Source organism: Mobula hypostoma, chromosome 10 (genome assembly GCF_963921235.1).
Source record: "Mobula hypostoma chromosome 10, sMobHyp1.1, whole genome shotgun sequence".
In the NCBI taxonomy this organism is placed as follows: Eukaryota; Metazoa; Chordata; class Chondrichthyes; order Myliobatiformes; family Myliobatidae; genus Mobula; species Mobula hypostoma.
This window is the reverse complement of record NC_086106.1, coordinates 48,982,409-49,004,037: the sequence shown is the minus strand read 5'-3', so window position 1 is coordinate 49,004,037 and position 21,629 is coordinate 48,982,409. Positions and strand designations below refer to the sequence as shown.

The 21,629-nt window shown below is 40.9% G+C and overlaps 1 protein-coding gene across 8 annotated transcripts in view; it reads left to right on the top strand.

Moving 5' to 3' along the window:
* The window catches only part of hdx (highly divergent homeobox), a 152,018-nt gene that overhangs the window by 28,817 nt on the left and 101,572 nt on the right, over positions 1-21,629 (top strand). For 3 of the 8 annotated variants that reach the window (XM_063060463.1, XM_063060465.1, XM_063060464.1), the window contains one exon: positions 16,270-16,416. In XM_063060463.1, coding sequence (XP_062916533.1) covers positions 16,270-16,416 — 147 coding nt within the window. Of the gene's footprint in view, positions 1-2,219; positions 2,350-3,548; positions 3,648-8,626; positions 8,774-12,660; positions 12,697-16,269; positions 16,417-21,629 lie in introns of those variants that run through there. The other 5 variants (XM_063060459.1, XM_063060457.1, XM_063060458.1 and 2 more) reach the window with 4 other exon arrangements.

Genomic DNA, 21,629 nt, shown 5'->3' with positions numbered 1-21,629 from the left:
TAGTTTGCATTCTTCTTAAAACTTTCAGTCTTATGTTTTCTGTTTCCTCAATTTATGTAACGCTATGAAAACTGAGGCCTAAACACTGATCTCTGCAGTATTCTTCTTATCGCTATCTGTAGCTTTGGGGAAGGTCCTATTAATTTCTTCTGTTGTTTCTAATATCCATTTTAATCCACTTCAGAAAATTCCTTGCAGTTCCATGTGCTTTAATCTTGTACCCTTCTGGTTCTGTATTATTTATACCTTGAGATTTATTTGGTAACTACTGTTTTTTTAAATAGTTGAAGGTAAAAAAAAGTTTACAATCTTAAATCTAAACGGGCCATATTTTAATTCCTGAATTACTGTAGAGTCATAGAACAAAATACGTTTGTAGTTAGCCGAACACATCCATGCTGACAAAGTTGCCTAACTGAACTAGTCCCACTGGTATGCATTTAGCCTTTATTCTTTTAAACTTTGTCTATTCATGTACCTATCCAAATGTCATTTAAATGTCATAATTATACTCACCTGCATTATTTTATCAGGTAGCTTTTGCCATCTACACACCTCTGTGGAAAACATTACTTATGAGATCCCTTTAAAATATTTCCCTGTTCACCTTTATCATATACCTTTGAGTTCTGGATTCCCCTACCCTAGGGAACATCTTACATAGGAGGTCACCTCTTGGCCTCCTGTGTTCCAAGGGAAAAAACTGGAACTATCCAGATGGTCCTTGTCACTCAAAACCTCCAGTCCTAGTAACATCCTCGTTTTTTTATCCTTTCTGGTTTACTGATCAAACCACAAGAATTGTACACAATACTCCAAACGTAGCCTAACCAATATCTTGTACAGCTGTAACACAACATCCCAATTCCTGTACTCTGTGCCAAGCACCTTCTACTCCACCCTATGTACCTATGACACTACTTTCAAGGTACTATTTTTAAAAGACTCCCAGGGCCTCTATGTTTACTAGGCAAGACCTGCCCTAGATTGTCCTACCAAAATGCACTACCTGGTAATTATTTGAATTAAACACTATATGCTATCCCTTGGCCCACGAATGCAGTTGATTAAGATCCTGTTGTAATCTAATAACCTTGTTCAATGTTCACTAGCTCAGTAATTTTAATGCATTTTTGCCAGCTTACTGTTGCCACCTACATTGTCATCCAAACTGCTAATATAAAAGATGAACAACAGTGTACCCAACACCAATCCCTGCAGCATAGTGCAGGTCATTAGCTTCCAGTTTGAAAATCAATCCTCTACCATCACTCCATTCCTATCATCAAGCCAATTGTGTATCCATTTGCAAACGACAGCAATTGTGCAGATGCTGGGAATTCAAGCAACACACATCAAAGTTGCTGGTGAACGCAGCAGGCCAGGCAGCATCTCTAGGAAGAGGTACAGTCGACGTTTCAGGCCTGACGAAGGGTCTCGGCCTGGCCTGCTCCGTTCACCAGCAACTTTGACGTGTGTTGCCTGTGTATCCATTTGGTTACATCTATGTGGTCTAACCATCACGATCAGCCTACCTTGTCAAAGACTTTGCTGAAGTCTGTGTAAGTGATGTCTACTATGTTGTCTCTACTATGTTATCTCCTCTATTTGGATCACCTTTTGAAAACAAAAAAAATCAATCAATCCCATGCATAAACGGGAGTACAAATCCACATACTTGGATCTCTGGGAGCCAAGAAGAAAGGATACCCATGTAAGAATGGGAGACTGCAGATGTTGGAAATTTGAAGCAGCACAAACTGCTGGAGAAACTCGGCAGGTTAGTCAGCATCAATGGTGGGAAAGGAACAGTTTACGTTTTGGGCTGAGATCCTTTATTAGGACCTGATGAAGGGTCTCAGCCTAAACTGTTAACAAACAAGATGGAGAGATGGGGATCTGCAGATGCTGGAAATCCAAGCAATGCACACAATACTGGAGGAACTCAGTAGGCCAGGCAGCATCTATGGAAAAAAGTATAGTTGACGTGTTGGGCCAAGGATCTGCTGGAGGGTCTTGGCCCGAAACGTTGACTGTACTTTCTTCCGTAGATGCTGCTGGCCTGCTGAGTTCCTCCAGCATTTTGTGTGTGCTTCTAAGTGTTAACTGTTCTTTTTCCTCTATTGATCTGCTGTCAGTATTTTGTGTGTAGCTAAGGATTTATATTTTGTTCAAACCAAAAAGATTGGGATTGATTTGGTTGTGCCAATGTTTTACAGGAGCTGGTATATGTCCTCTCCAGGTTTTGGCAGGGTTCTGTTTCTGAGAGCTCTTGGTAAACCAAACATTTCGCAAGTTGGAAATGCGATTGTGAATCGAGTTCCCACGCAGCCAAAGATGCCTGAAAAGGTGGGTTATCCCACAGGAGTAGATATTCCAGAGAAGCATTTTAAATCTTGTTTTGCAATTTTTAATAAAAAAAAGCCAGTGTTAAGAAAAGTTAATATCATGGACGAATAACATACTTGTACGGCATTTTACTGTAGATGAAGTTTTAAATATTATTGAAATCTTAAAAAGACTGCTGTTGGCTTGGGCAGCACGTCTCCGGATAGGATTTGTAAAGTTTGCTTTAATATGTTGACCAGCGTGTATTCTTGAGTTTTGAAGCGGAAAAATTTCAACTACTATCAAGAGTAGTCACCTGCAAGTCCATCCTTTCATTCTTTCAAACACTTATTTGTATGCGGGTTATGGATTGCACATTAGTTGATGTTTGTAAACTGTAGAGGTCTTGTACTGTGTCTTTTTGAGTAGCATATTCATAGAAATTTCTTGAGATTTATCAAGTAATTCATTATTCAGTAACTACTGGATAACAGAAATTATCCAGGAAATGGGTACCATGGTAGTGATGCTATTTTTAGTTCGAGGCATTCTGGAGTATGGAGTTCAATTCTGGTGCTGCTCTGTAAGGAGTCTCTGCACGCCCTCCCTGTGGAATGCATTGGTTTTCCCAGGAGCTCCAGTTTCCTCCCACAGTCCAAAGACGTACTGTGTAGGTTCATTAGTCATTGTAAATTGTCCCATGATTAGGTTAGGCTAAATCAGAGTTGTGGGGTTGCAGGGATGGTGTGGTTCAAAGGGCCAGAAGGGCCTACTTCCACTGTATCACTAGATAAATAAATCATGATATAGGCGGGCATGATAAGAGGCTTTACTGAAACCTTGGGATCTCAGCTGGGTTCTGCAGTCGTGGAGTTACTGCTTGGTTTTCTGTCTGGTTGCAAATTAAAATTGTATTTCTGAGGTTTAGAAGCTCTTGCCTATTTGCGTGCAGGGTAAAAGATTCCATGGTGCTTTTCGAAGAAGGCAATTGGCTCTTGTATCTAGACCAGCATTTAAATTAAGCTATAAAATGCTTGCTTACCTCACTGATGTTGTGAGACACTGCCATGCAGATAATTAATATCAACATGAGAAAGACTTTACATGATTTCATAGAATTCTGGCCATTTAAGATTATTTTCCATATTTATATGTACATTTATATAATGAGGTTTTTTTTGTATGTGCTTTTGCAACAGAAAATTATATTCTCTTCTCAGGGCTGTAGAATCATCACAAAGCAAAAAGCTGCAGTGGCTAGAAATCTGAAAGAAAATCAGAGTTATGAGCAACACGCACAAAATGTTGGAAGGAACTCAGTAAGTCCTTGGAGGGAAATAGGGAGTCGACACTTCAGGCTTGTTTCTGCCCTCTTCCTTTCTATGATTGGAAAAGAAGAATAAAAAGGTGGGAGGAGAAGAAGAAGTACAAACTGGCAGGTGATCAGTGAAACCAGGTGAGGGGGAAAGGTAGGTAGGTGTCTGTGTGTGTGTGTGTGGTAAGAAGCTGGAAAATGATAAGTGGAAGAGGTAAAAGGCTGGAGAATAAGGAATCTGATAGGAGAGGACAGTAGACCATGGAAGAAAGGGAATGAGGAGAGGCACAAAGGAGGTGACTGGCAGGTGAGAAAAAGAGAAAGGCTATTGGGGGAACCAGAATGGGGAATGATAAAAGAGAGAAGGGGGAGAGAGGAGAAACTACCGAAATTTAGGGAAACTGATGTTCATACCATCAGGCTATGGATTACCCAGATAGAATAAGAGGTATTACTCCTCCAAAATGAGTGTGGCTTCCTCCTGGAAGTAGAGGAGGCCATTGAGCAACGTGGGAATGGGACATCAAATTGAAGTGGACGGCTATTGGGAAATCCAACTTTTTGTGGCTGGTAGAAAGGAGGAACTCCTTGAAGCAATTCCCTAGTGTACATTAGGTCTCACTGATGTAGATGATGCACTGGGAGCATGAAATACTGTGAATGGCCCTTATAGAAAATCAGTAAATGTGTTGAAGCTTCTGTAAAGAGAGTAAAACAGATAACTGATAAACTGTCATTGACAAAAAACATTAGCAGTTTTTCTCTCTCTACATCCCTAATCTCCTGAGAGTTTCTGGCATTTTCCTGATGGTCATCACTCTCAAGTCTCCTTATATAGAAGAGATTGAAATGAGTCCATGACTGTTCTGTTGGGCAGATGTAAAACATCCTGTGTCGTTGTTTCAGAGAATAGCAAGGGAGCTATCCCCAGGGTCCTTATTTAATTACTGAATCAATATCACTAATAATAGATTGGTGATGATCACATTCCTGTCTCTAGAAGCTATCTGTGAGAAAACTAATCAATGCCTACAATTCATGAAGTACTTCATAAAGCCCTTTGTAAGTTTTGAAAAGGGCATATAAATGCATGTTATTTATTTTCATTAAGTTCTCTAATTCCCATTTTAGTTTCCTGTTTAAAACAATTACTAAAGTATCAATCTCTTAGGGACCTTTTGTAATAAGGAAACTATTATTGATGCATTTTATAATTAAATGGAAATCAAATCCAAAAATGATTGAAAATTCCTTACTTTCATGTGAAATTATCCAGAAAAATGGGATGATACTCAAGAAGCATCTGTGCATGTTAGTGTATTGTGTGGAAGAGCATATTTCAAGAGTATACATTTCATAAAAGTGAATGATTTCTGAAATTTGTTCTGGCAGTTGAAAATATTTTAGACCGCTTTTGCTACTTTAACTCTCCAGTTTTTTTTACAGCCTTCATTTCTGAAATACATTTTGAATGTAATCATATTCAAACCAATGAAAGGCCATTAGCATCTGAATTCTCATGTGAACTCGTCTGATTTTGTTCAGTTCCGATAATAAATGATAGCAAGGGAGCTGATTTTCATTAATCATAATAGAAGTGATATCAATATATTCCATTTATACTTTCTTAATTTCAGCTGTGAGTGCTGAATTCTGTTGATTTCGACTATCCATATTGTAGTAGCTTGATTTATAATGGCAGACTTCAACTGTTCATCAGTGCTGTGAAATGTAAAGATATTTAATGCGATGAAGAAAAAAAACGTAATGGGGGCCAACTGCGTACAGGAGGAGGGTTGGGTGAGTTGAGTCATGGGTTGAACAAATGGAAGAGGATAGGACTGTCCATTAAGGGGTCTGATGCATTTGGTATTTAAAATGTCTGATCAGCTCGTGTGTTCAGTTTTAATGCTGCAATTAATGGAGATTAATTAAAAATAGTTGGCACATTTTTAAAAGGTTTTAGTTTTGAGGTCGTGATTTTTTCTCTACTCCTTTCAATTGCATAAGTAACATATACCAAGCAAAGCTTGAAGAATTTTCTGCTGACAGTATGGCTACAGATAGGCATGGAATAATAGGAAGGTATCCTTTAAAATTAGTTGATAAAGTTATTCTACATGGAAACAGGCCCTTCAACCCAGCACGCCCATGCCAACCATAAACCACTTATTTATGTTCCTATTTTATACCCTTTCCGTTTTATAGGAGCAGAATTAGGCCATTTGGCCCATCAAATTTGCTCCACCATTTCGTTATGGCTGATCCAATTTTCCTCTCAGCCCCAATCTCCTTCTTTCCTTTTCGTATTCCTTCATGTCCTGACCAATCAAGAATCTATCAACCTCTGCCTTGAATATACATAAAGGCTTGTTCTTCACAGCTGCCTGTGGCAAAGAATTCCAGAGATACACCACTCTCTGGCTAAAGAAATTCCTGCTCATCTCTGTTCTAAAAGGACGCTGCTCTATTCTGAGGCTGTGTCCTCTGGTCTTAGACTCTCCCATTATAGGAAACAGCCTCTCCAACTCCACTCTTGCAAGGTGTTTTGATCCCCTCTGCTCTTCAGATCTCCCCTACCCCCCTCCCGTACATTAGAGACAATCTACAAGGGTGCAATTAACTTACCAATAGGTATGCCTTTTGGACGTGAGAGGAAATCTATGCAGCCAGAGGGAGAACATGCAAACTCCACACAGACAACACCAGGATTGAATCTGAGTGTCTGGCTCTGCTAATTGAAACACTAAATCATCCAATTGTTTTGGAGTTGCAATATGAAACCGTGATCCTTTATATTAAGACAGGAGACCATCTGACCTCAAGATCATAGCACCTCAAGACTATAGCTACTTTCTAATTTCAAGCAAAATTGTGAATCTGATGTTCCTTTATTTTCCCAGTTTCAAGTGACTGTTGAATTCTCAACCAACCGAGAATTATTCTTTACAGAATGAATGGAATATGTCACACGGTTCTTGAATGAGGGCATAAGTTTTTGTGAACTGTTATTCCATCTGGCAATTAACTGTGGAATAACTTGTGAAGCAGGTATCAGAATATGATTTGAATATAGCACTCACAAATACATACATAATTTCTTAAAATATTCAGCAATAGGAGCATGGTAGCCTATAGTATCTGTTTGAATTGCGGAGGAAGTGACACATTTAGTGTTCACTTTGCTTTTATGACTTGTGTCATAAATTCCTAATGCAAAATGGTAATGCAAAACCATTAATTTTTTGATGGACGTAAACAACAACATTGCGGCTTGATTAAATTTCCCACTCGTACGACTCTCAAGATGTTTTCAGTCTGCACCATTCAACGTGTTCCTTCTCTCCTATTCTATTCTATTTTTTAAAAAAAGCGCAAACACGAGATGCTGCTTGGCCTGCTGCATTCACCAGCAACTTTGTGTGTGTTTTTAAAAAAAATGTTTTCACCATTTGCAGAGAATACTATTCCATAGATTTGTTCCAACATTGATACCTCTATTAAGCATCAACCATTTCTTTCCTTTTGTGAGTGTGTGTGTGTGTGTGTGTGTGTGTGTGTGTATATATATATATATTTTTATATATATATATATATATGTATGTGTGTGTATATATATGTTGTGTGTGTGTGTATATATATATATATATACACACATACACGTACACATGCTTGCTCTGACAAATATAGAAAACATCAGTAGAAATCAGTTAGTGTGTGAAAAGAGAAAACACTTAATATTTCAGGTCAGGGACCATTCCTCAAATCTCAGGGAGAAATAGAAGGGTTACATTTTTCAAAATAGAGCTTAGGAGAGGAATGAGGTATACCTGCTCAGACATTTTAATTCTGAGCCAAAAGGACTTCTGGCCCAGAGTTTCTTGGACCATCCCAGTAAGTAGTGTAAGCTCTTGAGTACATAACCTCAAGTCTTGTTATTTTCATTCTGAATTTATTTCAGAATTTCTTCAAAAACAGTGAAATCTGATTTTCATACAGTGGATTGTTTTGAGTTATGGATGTAATCTGCTGCTGACTTCATTTTTCAAGAACTTTCCAAGTTGCCTTTCAATTATTTAATTAGATTGCATTTATAATTGAGACTTTGTATGTGAAGTTCGCTATATAGTTCAGCCTAGAGAAGTGGATTGGATTCTGACTTTAACAATGCTAGAAGAATGCAGCAGGTCAGTCAGTATCTATGGAGGGAAATGGACATGCAACATTTTGGGTTGAGACCCTTCATCTAGACTAAAAACAAAAGGAGAGATAGGCAGTATATAAATATGAAGGAAAGGAGTGGAGCAAGGGCTGCAGGTAGATCTTGTGAGAAGGGGTGATAGGGGAGAGTGGGGATAGTGCCGGAAGCTGGGAGGTGGTGGACAGAGGCAACAAAGGGATGGAATAAGATTTGAGAGAAAGGTGGAGTATGGAATGCAGAAGGGAATGGCGAGGGCACAGGGGAGGAAAAATAGATGAGGAGACCAGTGGATGGAACGTATGGGAGATATGACGACGGAGACTGTGCAGGAGGGTAAAGAGACATGGCGATAGGGGCAGATAGATGAGAAGGGGAGACAAGAGACGGAAGGGAGTGTAGTTGCTGAAAGTTGGAGAATTCAGTATTAATGCAGTCAGATTGTAATCTACCCCCAAGCACAATATGACATGCTATTGCTCAAGTTTGCATTTTACCTCATCTTGGCAGTTGAGGAGACTGAGGACAGATGTTGTGGGAATAGGAAGGAGAATTAATATGGTTGGCTACTAGGAGATCCCAATGGATAGGGAAGTTGTTTGGCGAAGTGGTTGCAAGTCTGTGTCCAGTGTTATCAGTGCAGAGGAGGCCACAACAATCTACCTATCGCCTACCAGCTCCTGCTCCACCCCTCTCCTCTTTTTATACTGGCTGTGACCACTCTGTCTTTCAGTTTAGATGAGGGGTCTGGACCAGAATCATCAATTGTCCAATTCCCTCCATAGATACTGCATGACCTGCTGAGTTCTGTTGTGACTGTGATCGAAGTTACTGGAGAGACATTGAAGCTGGTGATATAGAAGGTCTTTATTCAGCACAACAAGCAGGCATCATTCTGGAGACACTCTCGGTAGAGGCTCACTAACCCAAAGGTACATTTTTATACCCGTAAGATTAATGATAACAGTAGGTGACTCAATATAATTTAAGTAGTTACAATGATATGGCTCCTTTGAGATACGTAGTAGAAGCAGTTTGTAATTGATAAGATACTTCTGAAGGCGCAAATGCCTTTGGGAGAAACTAATTAACACAAAAATTCTAAAACCTTTTGATGACAGAAAGGCAGACACAACCAAAATCAATGTTGTCAAGGCTGTTAGATATAGTAAGTACACAAAAACTTTTGATTGCCTATACCTGTAACTATGTTTGATACGCTAATTGACAACATATGTCCAGTCTGCCAGTTTGCACTGAGGTCACGTCACAATGGTGCAGATAACTTAACCATATTGTCTAGTTTAATGCAAGTCAATTAACCCAACTCCATTTTCTTAACAATTTACTCTTGCATATGCCATCTCTTAGACAGTGGAACAGCCTGTGCTTTAACTTCAATCTACTGCTTGCAATTTACAAAAAAAAATGAAGGCTAATTACAAACTTCCTGAACTTGTTTACATTTACAAAAGGAACTGAAGCCTGGAATTGTTTGAATTAATATCTGCTATATTCACATAACTTCACATTACTCCCCACCATACCTTCCTCTTGGCGCCAGGACAGGAATCTATCCCAGGAAGGCCAAAGTTTAAGGAGGATCTAATTAAGTGAGGCATTGAAAATGCCCTTCACTTCAAATCACTAACCTATGTTCACCTACATCTACACTAACATCCCTAGTTAGCTATCTACAAGACTGCGCAGCGATAGCAATAAAAAGTTCCAAAGGTTTACAACCAGTCTTTTTGATTGATCTACAGGAGGGTTTTGGGTGCTCTCTATTCAAATAGCTGCAAAGACCTTATCCCGGTGGTACCCTCTTCCAAGTATTCTTTCAATTGCTGGCCCAACATTTTTGTGTTCACACCCCATTCAGCTGGGATGGCTACCTTCCAGCATTGTGTGACTTCCCCCACCCCCCTGGTCTGCCTTGCCATTGAGGTATAGAACTTGATGTCTCTGGCTTTTCTCAGATCCCTTTCCATCTATTTTCCCCAGTAATTTTCCATTCTGATCTGCACAACTAATCACTTACATCCAAGGGCCTGCCTTCATTACAAAGTATAGTTACCGTTGTGCTTTAAACTTTATTCTCATTCACTGACATGCTGTCCGTCTTTCTCTTTTTTCTGGGGACATACTTCCATAAGGTATAGGAGCTGAATTAGGCCATTTGACCCATGGAGTCTGCTCCGCCATTTCATCATGGCTGATCCAATTTTCCTCTTGGCCCCAATCTCCTGCCTTCTCCCCGTATCCCTTCGTGCCCTGACCAATCAATAATCTTATCAACCTCTGCCCTAAATATACATACAGATTTGGCCTCCACAGCTGCCTGTGGCAATGAAGTCCAGAGATTCACTACTGTCCGGCTAAAGAAATTTCTCCTCATCTCCTTTCTAAAAGGACACTCCTCGATTCTGAGGTTGTGTTCTCTGGACTTAGGTTCTCTCACCATAGGAAACATCCTCTCCACATCCACTTTATCAAAGCCTTTCAGCATTTGATAGGCCTCAATGAGGTTACCTCTCATTCTTCTGATTTCCAGTGAATACAGGTCGAAGCCATCAAGCGCTCTATATGTGACAAACTGTTCAAACCAGGAATCATTTTCTTGAACCTTTGAACCCACTCCAGTTTCAGCACATCCTTTCTAAGATAAGGAGCCCAAAACTGCTCATAATACTTCAAGTGAGGCCTTTATAAAGCCTCAACATTTCATCCTTTTATATTCTAGTCCTCTTGAAATTCCTCACCACAGACTCGACCTGCAAATTAGCCTTAAGGGAATCCTTCACAAGCATTCCAAATCCCTTTGCACATCAGTTTTTTGTATGTTCTCTCCATTTAGAAGATGGTCTACCTTTTCATTTCTTCTACCAAAGTGCATTTCCTCCCCATCTGCCATTTCTTCACCCATTCTTCTAACCTGTCTTAAGTCCTCTGTAGCCTCTCTGCGTCCTCAAAGCTACCTGCCCCTCCACCTATCTTCGTATTGTCTGCAAACTTTGCAACATAGCCATCAATTTCATCATCCAAATCATTAACATATAACATTAAAAGAATTGGTCCCAACACAGACTCCTGTGGAACACCAACCAAAAAAGGCTCCCTATATTCCCACTCTGCCTCCTGCCAGTCAGCCACTACATTATCCATGCTAGAATCTTCCATGTAATACCTATGGGCTCGTAGCTTGTAAAGCATCCTCGTGTAGCACCTTGTCAAACACTTTCTGGAAATCTAAGTAAACAACATCAACTGAATTCTCCTTTGCCCAGCCTGCCCCCCTCCTGTTTCACGCCTGCCCACGCGCCCAGCCCACACTTGAGACCACATTTTATGAGTAATTAAACCAGGTAACTGCAAAGGGTACACAAACTTTTTCTTGTAACTGTATATCTCAAAGAGGAAGAAGTATTTTAAAGACAGGATGACACAATCATAGCTAAATAAGAGAAGTCAAAGCCAACGTGAAAGCCAAAGAGAGTGTATATAATAGTGGAAAAAATAGTGGGAAGTTTTCAAATACCAACAGAAGGCAACTAAAAAGTCAATAAGAAGGTTAAGTTGGAATACGAAAGTAAGCTAGTCAATAATATGAATGAGGATACCAAAAGTTTTTTCAGATATAGAAGGTATAAAAGAGAGGTGAGAGCATGTATCAGACTGCTGGAAAATGATGCTGTAGAGGTAGTAATGGGGTCAAGGCAATGGCGGATCTTTGTCTCAGATGATCTCTCTTCCCTGGAGATGTTTTACCATACTTTATACTTTATTGTCACCAAACAATTGGTACTAGAACGTACAATCATCACAGCGATATTTGATTCTGCGCTTCACACTTCCTGGATTACAAATATTAAATATTAAAGATATTAAAAATAGTTAAAATTGGTAAATATTAAAAATTTAAATTATAAATCATAAATAGAAAATAGAAAAATGGGAAGTAAGGTACTGCAAAAAAACCGAGAGGCAGGTTCGGGTATTTGGAGGGTACAGCCCAGATCTGGGTAAGGATCCGTTCAGCAGTCTTATCACAGTTGGAAAGAAGCTGTTCCCAAATCTGGCCATACGAGTCTTCAAGCTCCTGAACCTTCTCCTGGAGGGAAGAGGGATGAAAAGTCTGTTGGCTGGGTGGTTCGTGTCCTTGATTATCCTGCTGCTCCGACAGCGTGCAGTGTAAAGTGAGTCCAAGGACGGAAGGTTGGTTTTGTGTGATGTGCTGCGCTGTGTTCATGATCTTCTGCAGCTTCTTTCGGTCTTGGACAGGACAACTTTCATACCAGCTTGTGATGCACCCTAGAAGAATGCTTTCTACGGTGCATCTATAAAAATTAGTGAGGGTTTCAAGGGACAGGCCAAATTCCTTTAGTTTTCTCAGGAAGTAAAGGTGCTGGTGGGCCTTCTTGGCAGTGAACTCTGCTTGGTTGGTCCACGTCAGGTCATTTATGATATTGACCCCGAGGAACTTAAAGCTTTGACCTGTTCCACTTGTGCACCACTGATGTAAATTGGGTCCTACAGTCCGCTACTCCTTCTGAAGTCAACAACATAAGGATGAAGTCAACATAAGGATGGAAATAAATTTTCTCCAATACTGGATGTTTGAGGGATTGACAGAATTTGCACTAGACAAGTTCAGCACTCTCCGGTGATGTGAGGGAATTGAAATAACATCCCTGCTTGTTCAGACTTTAAATAATTTTTGTGTCCCTTGTTTAGGAGCCCAATCAAGAACTGTGCTGGCGTGATGGCATCTTGATTTGCAGATTGATAAATAACCAGGGGATCTTCTCCATAAACCTAATGAACCAGCTGAAAAATCTGTGCTGACTGACTGATGGTGTGCAGAGTTGCCTTTCAAACCTGATAATTATGCATGTTTACATCTTGATGAGATGAAGTGATAAGCCACAGGATCAGTTGTTTCTTCAGCTTTTGACCAGTTTTACAGAGAAACTGCAAAAAATTACTGAAATTGTTTCATGTTATTATTTCAGTTTGTTCAGTGAAGTACACCACATCTTTGCATCTAAGACAACTAAACCATTGATACCATAATGGGTATATGCTTCCATCTAGGGTATTGAGCATCTCAACACGATTGAGATCTATTAGATTTAACTGCAGGCACATCCCTGCCATTCTATACGTTGTTGGTATCCAATTCAAAGGAGCTTTGCAGCTGCAATACCAGCCATAATTTGAGGATAATGCTCCAAATTGTTCCAATCAGGCTAGTGTGACCCAGATCTGCAAAATGAGTTGTGGTTTAAATCTGGTCCATTACTCTCGGTGCAGCACAAGGACAGGTATAGAAAAGGACCAATGTTGTACCTTAAAGGCTCAATTTTTTGGGGGACACAGTTGGTCTATAATTAATTGGCCCTCATGCATGATCATTGTTCATGCTTTACAGTTCATTTACATTTGCAAGGTTCTTTTGAGTAAACATAAAGATGTGGTTCTTCATGTTTGCTCAGTCTCTCTCTGGATACATGTTATATCTTCTTTCTTCCTCGTTGGCTTTCTCTTTTTCCCTGCTTTTGCTTTCTGCACTGACACACCATCACCAATCTTTCTTTTTCATTAAAATATCTTTTATCACAGCTCCTGCATGTTGTACCCATGAAACACTTTGGGGAATGTTGCTGTGTTGGACATGACCAAAGTGCAAGTTATTTTTTCTTGCTCTTCAGTCTGAATGTACTCATCACAATACATAACAATGTATGATTCCAGAAGGTTATTGAAAATTTAAATATAGTGTTCCCCAATGTGCAAGCGTGGCGCGTGGCCTAGTGGTTAAGGCGTTGGACTAGCGATCTGAAGGTCGTGAGTTCGAGCCCCAGCTGAGGCAGTGTGTTGTGTCCTTGAGCAAGGCACTTAACCACACAATGCTCCAGTCCACCCAGCTGAAAATGGGTACCGGCAAAATGCTGGGGGTTAGCCTCGCGGTAGACTGGTGTCCTATCAGGGGGTGGGGGGAGTCTCGTACTATCCGGGAGTGGGAGTCGCTTCACGCCACGGAAACCGGCATAAGCACCGGCCTGTTGAGCCTATAAGGCTTGGGACATATTTTAACTAACTAACCCATGTGCAAGTAATAGAAATTCACCCCTACAGAATTCACAAATCACTATATTGAAAAATCTGAGATATGAAATAAAAGTTCAGTCAAGTGGAATTTATGTATAGATAAAAACAAAACATACAGAGAACTGAACTAGTTTACCAAAGGCAATGATTGCAGACTGCTACTTCACAGTGGAAGCCCACTTAGGAGATTCGTTTTGGAAGTTGACCATCTTTTTCATTAATAAATGTAGAATACACTGTCAAACAGTGCAACATCTATTCTAAGTTAATTAAAACCACAGTCCTTTCTCTTCTCTTTATAGTACATCAAATCACAATTCCCTTGTCTAGTTCGTGCACCTAAAGGGATGTGACTGTTTCAAGAAGAACTTCCCATAGGAACTTATCCTACTTATAACACGCAATTCAAAAGGGACAAAAAGAGTTTTCATTAGGGAAAGTTGCAATATGAATTGTTTTCTAGGAATGCAATCTCACCATAATGGAAGGGTACACTGTCCTCTGGCAATTTTGTGGACTCTTGTTACCATTAAGTGGAACAGAATTGGAGAATGAAACATTATATGGCAAACTTCATATGTTTTATCAAAAGAAATGTGATCCATTAAAGTATAAGATTTATGCAATATTGGACAGCTGCTCATGGACTCATCCAACAGATGACCATGATGAGGAAATGGAGGACACTTGAACTTATCCCATCATTGTGTTTATTTTAGTTTGGAGGTTTTCATCTGATTAGCAAATTATTCATCCTAACTCTCAGCACCTTTTGAGTCTCTCAACTTATTCAGTCTTGCAACTTCTTTAAAATTTTAAATTTTTACCACTACAAAGTTTTGTGCTAATTTTATCTCTAAATTATATTTTTCTTTCTCATTAACAGTGATTTAATTTTCCTTATTAATTAAATTTGCTTCTTCACTGAATAGATTGGCACCGCTGCCCTCCTCGTACATATCCCTCTGCATACACAAATAAGGCAACCTGCACCCTGGTCATCATCTTACAATGTTTCTTTTTAATTTTTCCCAGGAGGAAGTCTCACAACTGACTTTAACCAGCTGCAAGCCTACAACATAAAAGTAGTTCTCACTTAAACATTGACTGGCTGTTTTGCGCTTTATAGAATACATTTATACTGTATCAATAATTTTTCTCTCTATGGTGGCGAGGGAGGGCAAACTAATTCATGGCTCTCCCGTCAATCTAGGAGCATGCAAATTATGGAGTTGCTCCATTATTGACTGTTCTGAGCAGATAGAGTTTAGTCTAGGGGCGCTTCAGCCGGAGAGCTCAAGCTGTTCAAGGGATTGGTGTGCACCTTGAATAATGTGAAATCCATGTGGTGTTTGGGAACTTCATTTTTCTTTCCCACCCCACTACTTACATTGTGCAAGAACACCTTACTCGGACAAAAAAAAGTTAATATGAAATCTTTGCATTGATAATCTCCAACATCAGTTTCAAAATGCACCATGAATGATTTTTTAAAAAAAGCTAAAATATACAGTCTGCTAGTCAGCAACAATCCAGAAAACAAATAAAACTTGGCAGCTCAATGGTTTATCAGAAATAATAACTTTGTTAATAAACTCTGTTCAAAGGCAGCTGAGTCTTCTCAAATTCATTGGCTTTCATTTCAGGTTTCCATAAGAGACAAGTTCATTCCATTTTATTTGCGTAATTTTTATCGTGTTATGAATGCACATTGCATGGCAAGTAGCAAACGTGCTACTTTTTATTAATAGATATAACTGCAAATAATATTTATGAAAGTGAATTGATCTTTTTTTTCCCTCTTTTTTGGAAAGTCTGATTTTTTTCCTTTGTATCTTCTTTCACCTAAACCAAGCTGAAATCAAAAAATGTGACTTAGTCTCCTTCCACATTAGTCATAAAGTCGTAAATATATCACCTTTTTATATAATCATTAATTTTTGGTTGCACTTTGGATTTTAGATTCTTGAAAGCATCTTTTCATAGAAAATCTGGACAGTATCTCTTGTGCCAATTGTTTCACTCTTAGTTTCTTTGGAGAGAATATTTAAAAAATCCCTCCTTTAATGATTAACCAGATGGAACATATTTCCTTCAGCTGTTTTAATTGAATGACAAAATGATAATACAAGCCTTTTGCAAAACTGAACATGAACTTGAAATTAATCTCATCTTGAAATTAATTTTATCAGATTTTCCTTTAATGTAAAAGAAAAAACTGTGTTCTTGTGTGTCATAAATCTGTTTTTAAAGGTACTTTTTCAGCTGTTTATACTTTTCAAATTGTGATAACAGTTACTGTACTTTCTTTTTTTAGATGAATCTGCGCTCTATATTCACAGAGGAACAGCAACGAGTATTGCAACGTTATTATGACAGTGGAATGACAAATCAGAGTAAAAATTGCTTTGGATTAATAATACAGTGTGCTCGTGAAACAGGTTTAGATTTTAATGTAGTCAGGGTAAGTAGAATAAAATTTTCCCACAATAATATTGAAATAAAAACTGTAGATGCTAAAAAAAATGGAAATACAAGCAACATGCTAGAAATAGTCAGCAGTCAGACAGCATCTGTGGAGAAAGAAACAGTTGAAATTCTGATGAAAGTTCATTGACCTGTACTGTTAATTGTCTATAGCCCAATAGTGTTAATTCTGTTTGTCTCCCTCCACATAGGGTGTCTGACCTATTGAGAATTTCCAGCTGAATTGATGCCTTCTGTGTAAAATAATTTTTGCATAGTAGGGGTATTAAGGGTTATGGAGAAAAAGCAGATAGGTGGAGATGGATCCATGGTCAGATCAGTCATTATCTTGTTGAATATTGGAGCAGGCTCAACAGGCCAGATGACCTACTCCTGCACCTATTTTGTATGTTCTTATGAATAGTACCCATTGTGTAACCGCAAGATGATTATTATGAACAAGATCAATGTAAACAATAAGTCAAGTTTTGTAAGTACTAAAATATTTATTAAGCTTAACAGATTTGTCAGTGTCACAGAGTCAAAGCACAGAACGCTTCCAGGTCACAGAAAGCTTCTTATGCACCTCTTTCAACCTCATCTACAGGATTTAGTGATAACTATCTGGCCTACTGTACACTGGGGAGAGCATATGTAGGCAACTTTTGTGGACACCTGCCCTTGGTCCACAATGACCTCCTAACCTCTGATTGCATGTCATTTCAGCTCCCTTCCCCATTCTCATACTGATCTGTCTTTGGCCTTCTCCACAGCCAGGGTGAGGCCAAATGCAAAACTAGAAAGATAACATGTCGTATTCCACCCCGTAGTCTACAGCCCAATAGCGTAAACATTGCATTTTGCAATTTCAGGTACTGTGCATTCCCTGTCCTCCATCCTCTCTGTCCACAGTGGCCATCCTGACCTCCTGATTGCAGTTCATTTCTATTCCTCTTCCCATTCCCTGCTGACCACCTTCGCTGCCAGGGTGAGGCCAAACGCAATATTAGAATGATAAAAATTCCAGCTGTGTATTCTACAATCCAGTAGTGTAAACAGTGAATTTTTCAGTTACAGGAAATCTGCACTTCTAGTGCTCCATTCTTTCCCCTTCTGATCTAAAGAGGTTTCTATCAGATCTCCACCCCGCCCCCCCCATAACCAAGTTTCATTCCCCACCCTAATCTTTTCTCCCACCTAATTCCACTTACCTGTCACCCACACACGGAATCAAGAGAAAACCAAGAGGAAGTAAGATTTGAAAAAAGCAAATGGAGCCATTTGTGACGTACTGCATGCCAAAGCTTCCGAGGAGCTGTTGGGTTGTCTGTAGCAAGAACAAGATTTGGGGGGTGGGGGGAAACGAGTGGGTTCAGTCGGGACATTCTGTGTGCCACAGATCATGGGGTAATTAGGCAGTTTACAAGGGCTAGTTTAAAAAAAATTAGATTTAAGAGGAGTGGCCATTGTGTGAGTGGGCCAGTGTAAGAAAGGGAAGTTATGAGACAAAGCCTCAGAGGGCTCCGGTGCCAAAAGGCAGAGGCCCTGGTTAGATTTTGGGTAATTTCAGAGTGCACAGTCAGAGCAGTGGTAATGTCAGGCAGGAAGAGGAAGTGCTCCTCTTGTGTCATGTGGGAAGACAGGGAGACCTCCAGTGTCCCTGACAACTACGACAGCAAGAAGTACATCCAGCTGCAGCTTCTTACAGACTGTGTTAAGGATTTGGAGCTGGAGTTGGATGAGGCTGAGGGTTGATCGAAAAGAGGGAGGTAGTGTAAGGGCATGTGTAGCACTTATTCTGCTTACAAGGATAAGTGCCGGGAGGGAGATCATTGGGAAGGGACGGGGGGGACGAATGGACAAGGGAGTCACGTAGGGAGTGATCCCTGCAGAAAGCAGAGAGAGGGGGGTAGAGAAATATGTGCTTGGTGGTGGGATCCTGTTGGAGGTGGCGGAAATTATGGAGAATTGTGGTGGGGTGGTAGGTGAGGACAAGGGGAACCATATCCCTAGTGGAGTGGCGGGAGGATGGGGTGAGAGCAGATGTGCGTGAAATGGGAGAGATGAGTTTGAGAGCAGAGTAGTCCTTACCCTTAATAATTCCTCCTTTGGCTCCTCCCACTTCCTCCAAAATAAAGGTGTAGCCATGGGCACCCGTATGGGTCCCAGCTATGCCTGCCTTTTTGTTAGCTTTGTGGAACAATCCATGTTCCAAGCCTATACTGGTATCCGTCCCCCACTTTTCCTTCGCTACATCGAGGACTGCATTGATGCTGCTTCCTGCATGCATACTGAGCTCGTTGACTTCATTAACTTTGCCTCCAACTTTCACCCTGCCCTCAAATTTACCTGGTCCATTTCCGACACCTCCCTCCCCTTTCTTGATCTTTCTGTCTCTGTCTCTGGAGACAGCTTATCTACTGATGTCTACTATAAGCCTACGGACTCTCACAGCTACCTGGACTATTTCTCTTCCCACCCAGTCTCTTGCAAAAATGCCATTCCCTTCTCGCAATTCCTCTGTCTCCGCCGCATCTGCTCTCAGGATGAGACTTTTCATTCCAGGACGAAGGAGATGTCTTCCTTTTTTAAAGAAAGAGGCTTCCCTTCCTCCACCATCAACTCTGCTCTCAAACGCATCTCTCCCATTTCACGCACATCTGCTGTCATCCTCCCTCCACCCCACTAGGGATAGGGTCCCCTTGTCCTCACCTACCACCCCACCAGCCTCCGGGTCCAACATATAATTCTCCATAACTTCCGCCACCTCCAACGGGATTCCACCACGAAGCACATCTTTCCCTTCCCCCCCTTCTGCTTTCCGCAGGGATCGCTCCCTACGCGACTCCAGTGTCCATTTGTCCCCCCATCCCTTCCCTCCGATCTGCCTCCTGGCACTTATCCTTGTAAGTGGAACAAGTGCTGCACATGCCCTTACACTTCCTCCCTCACCACCATTCAGGGCCCCAGACAGTCCTTCCAGGTGAGGCGACACTTCACCTGTGAGTCGGCTGGGGTGATATACTGCGTCTGGTGCTCCCTATGTGGCCTTCTGTATATTGGCGAGACCCAACGCAGACTGGGAGACCATTTCACTGAACACCTACGTTCTGTCCACCAGAGAAAGCAGGATCTCCCAGTGGCCATGCATTTTAATTCCACGTCCCATTCCCATTCTGATATGTTCATCCATGGCCTCCTCTACTGTCAAGATGAAGCCACACTCAGGTTGGAGGAACAACACCTTATATTCCGTCTGGGTAGCCTCCAACCTGATGGCATGAACATTGACTTCTCTAACTTCCGTTAATGCCCCTCCTCCCCTTCTCACCCCATCCCTTATTTATTTATTCTTCTCTTCTCCCCCCCAATTTCTCTTTTTTTTTCTCCCTCTGTCCCTCTCACTATATCTTCCTCTGCTCCCAGCCCCCTTTCTTTCTCCCTAGGCCTCCCGTCCCATGATCCTCTCCCTTCTCCAGCCTTGTATCGGTTTTGCCAATCAACTTCAAGCTCTTAGCTCCATCTCCCGCCCCCCCCCCCCGTCTTCTCCTATCATTTCGGGCCTCCCCCTCCCACTTTCAAATCTCTTACTATCACTTCTTTCAGTTAGTCCTGACGAAGGGTCTCGGCCCGAAACGTCGACTGTACCTCTTCCTAGAGATGCTGCCTGGCCTGCTGTGTTCCACCAGCATTTTGTGTGTGCTGCTTGAATTTCCAGCATCTGCAGATTTCCTCATGTTCAGGGAGGTAGTTACACCCAAGGTAGAGGACACAGTTAACTGGGGGAAAGGGGATTGACAGCCAGTACAGTGTACCTCTGTGGCTGTTACTCTCAATAGCAGATATACCACTTTGGATATTGATGAGCAGATGACTACCAAATGAGAGCCATAGTTGTCGGGTCTCTGGTATTGAGTCTGGCTCTGGCTCCGAAGAGAAGGGGGAGGAGAGGAGAGGTGAACTGTAGTGATAGGGGATTCAGTGGTTAAGGGAGCAGACAGGAGGTTCTGTGGACAGAACAAGATTCCCATTTGGTATATTGCCTCCCAGGTGCCATGGTCAAGAACATCTCGGATCGAATCCATAGTACTCTTAGTGGGAGGGTGAGCAGCCAAAGATTATGGTCCACCTTGGTACCAATAATATAGGTAAGAAGGATGATGAAGTACTACAAAGTGAATTCAGGGAGCTGGGTGCTAAGTTAAAGGGCAGGACCTCTAGGATTGCTACCTGTGCCACCAGTGACGCCAGAAATAGGAAGATAATACAGTTTAATACGTGGCTAAGGCGATGGTGCAGGAGGGAGATCTTTACATTTTTTGATCATGGACTGCTTTCCAAAGAAGATGAGAGCTATGCAGATGGGAAGGTTTGCTAGTGCTGCACCGGGAGGTTTAAACTAGACTTGCAAAGGGGTGGGAACCAGACTGCCAGGGTAGATAGGTGGAGCGGTGGTGGGAATAGATATTGTTAAGCCCACATACAAAGATAGGAATCAAAAGGTTGAGCCTAGCAGGAATAACATTCTGAATTTGTCTATTTCAATGAAAGGAGTATTGTAAGGAAGACAGATAAGCTTAGAGCATGGATAGCATGTTGAATTATGACATGGTAGCCATTAGTGAGACTTGGTTGCAGGAGGGGTAGGACTGACAGCTCAGTGTTCTGGGGTTCTGTTGTTTTAGAAATCATAGAGCAGGGTGGATTAAAGGGGGAGGGGTGGCATTACCAGTTAGGGAAAATGTGTCGACAGTGCTCATACAAGGCAGACTGGAGAGCTCTTCTACTGAGGCTATATGGGTGGAACTAAGAAAGTGATGACAACGTTTATGGGATTATTATAGACCACCTAATAGTCAACGAGATCTAGAAGAGCAAATTTTTAGAGACATTGCAGACAGTTGCAAGAAACATACAGACAGATGATAGGTGATTTTTAACTTTCCACGTATTGACTGGGGCTTCCATACTGTAAAAGGGCTGAATGGGATAGAGCTTGTCAGATCTGTTCAAGAAAGTTTAGTTCAAAGTTTATTATCAAAGAACATGTATGTTACCATATACTACCCTGAGATTATTTTTCTTACGGACATTCACAGTAATTAGAAAGAAACACAATCGAATTAATGAGAAACCGCACACATGTGCACAAGACAACAAACTGCAAGTACAAAATGAAAAGGGAAGAAAAATAAAAAAGCAGTAAATATT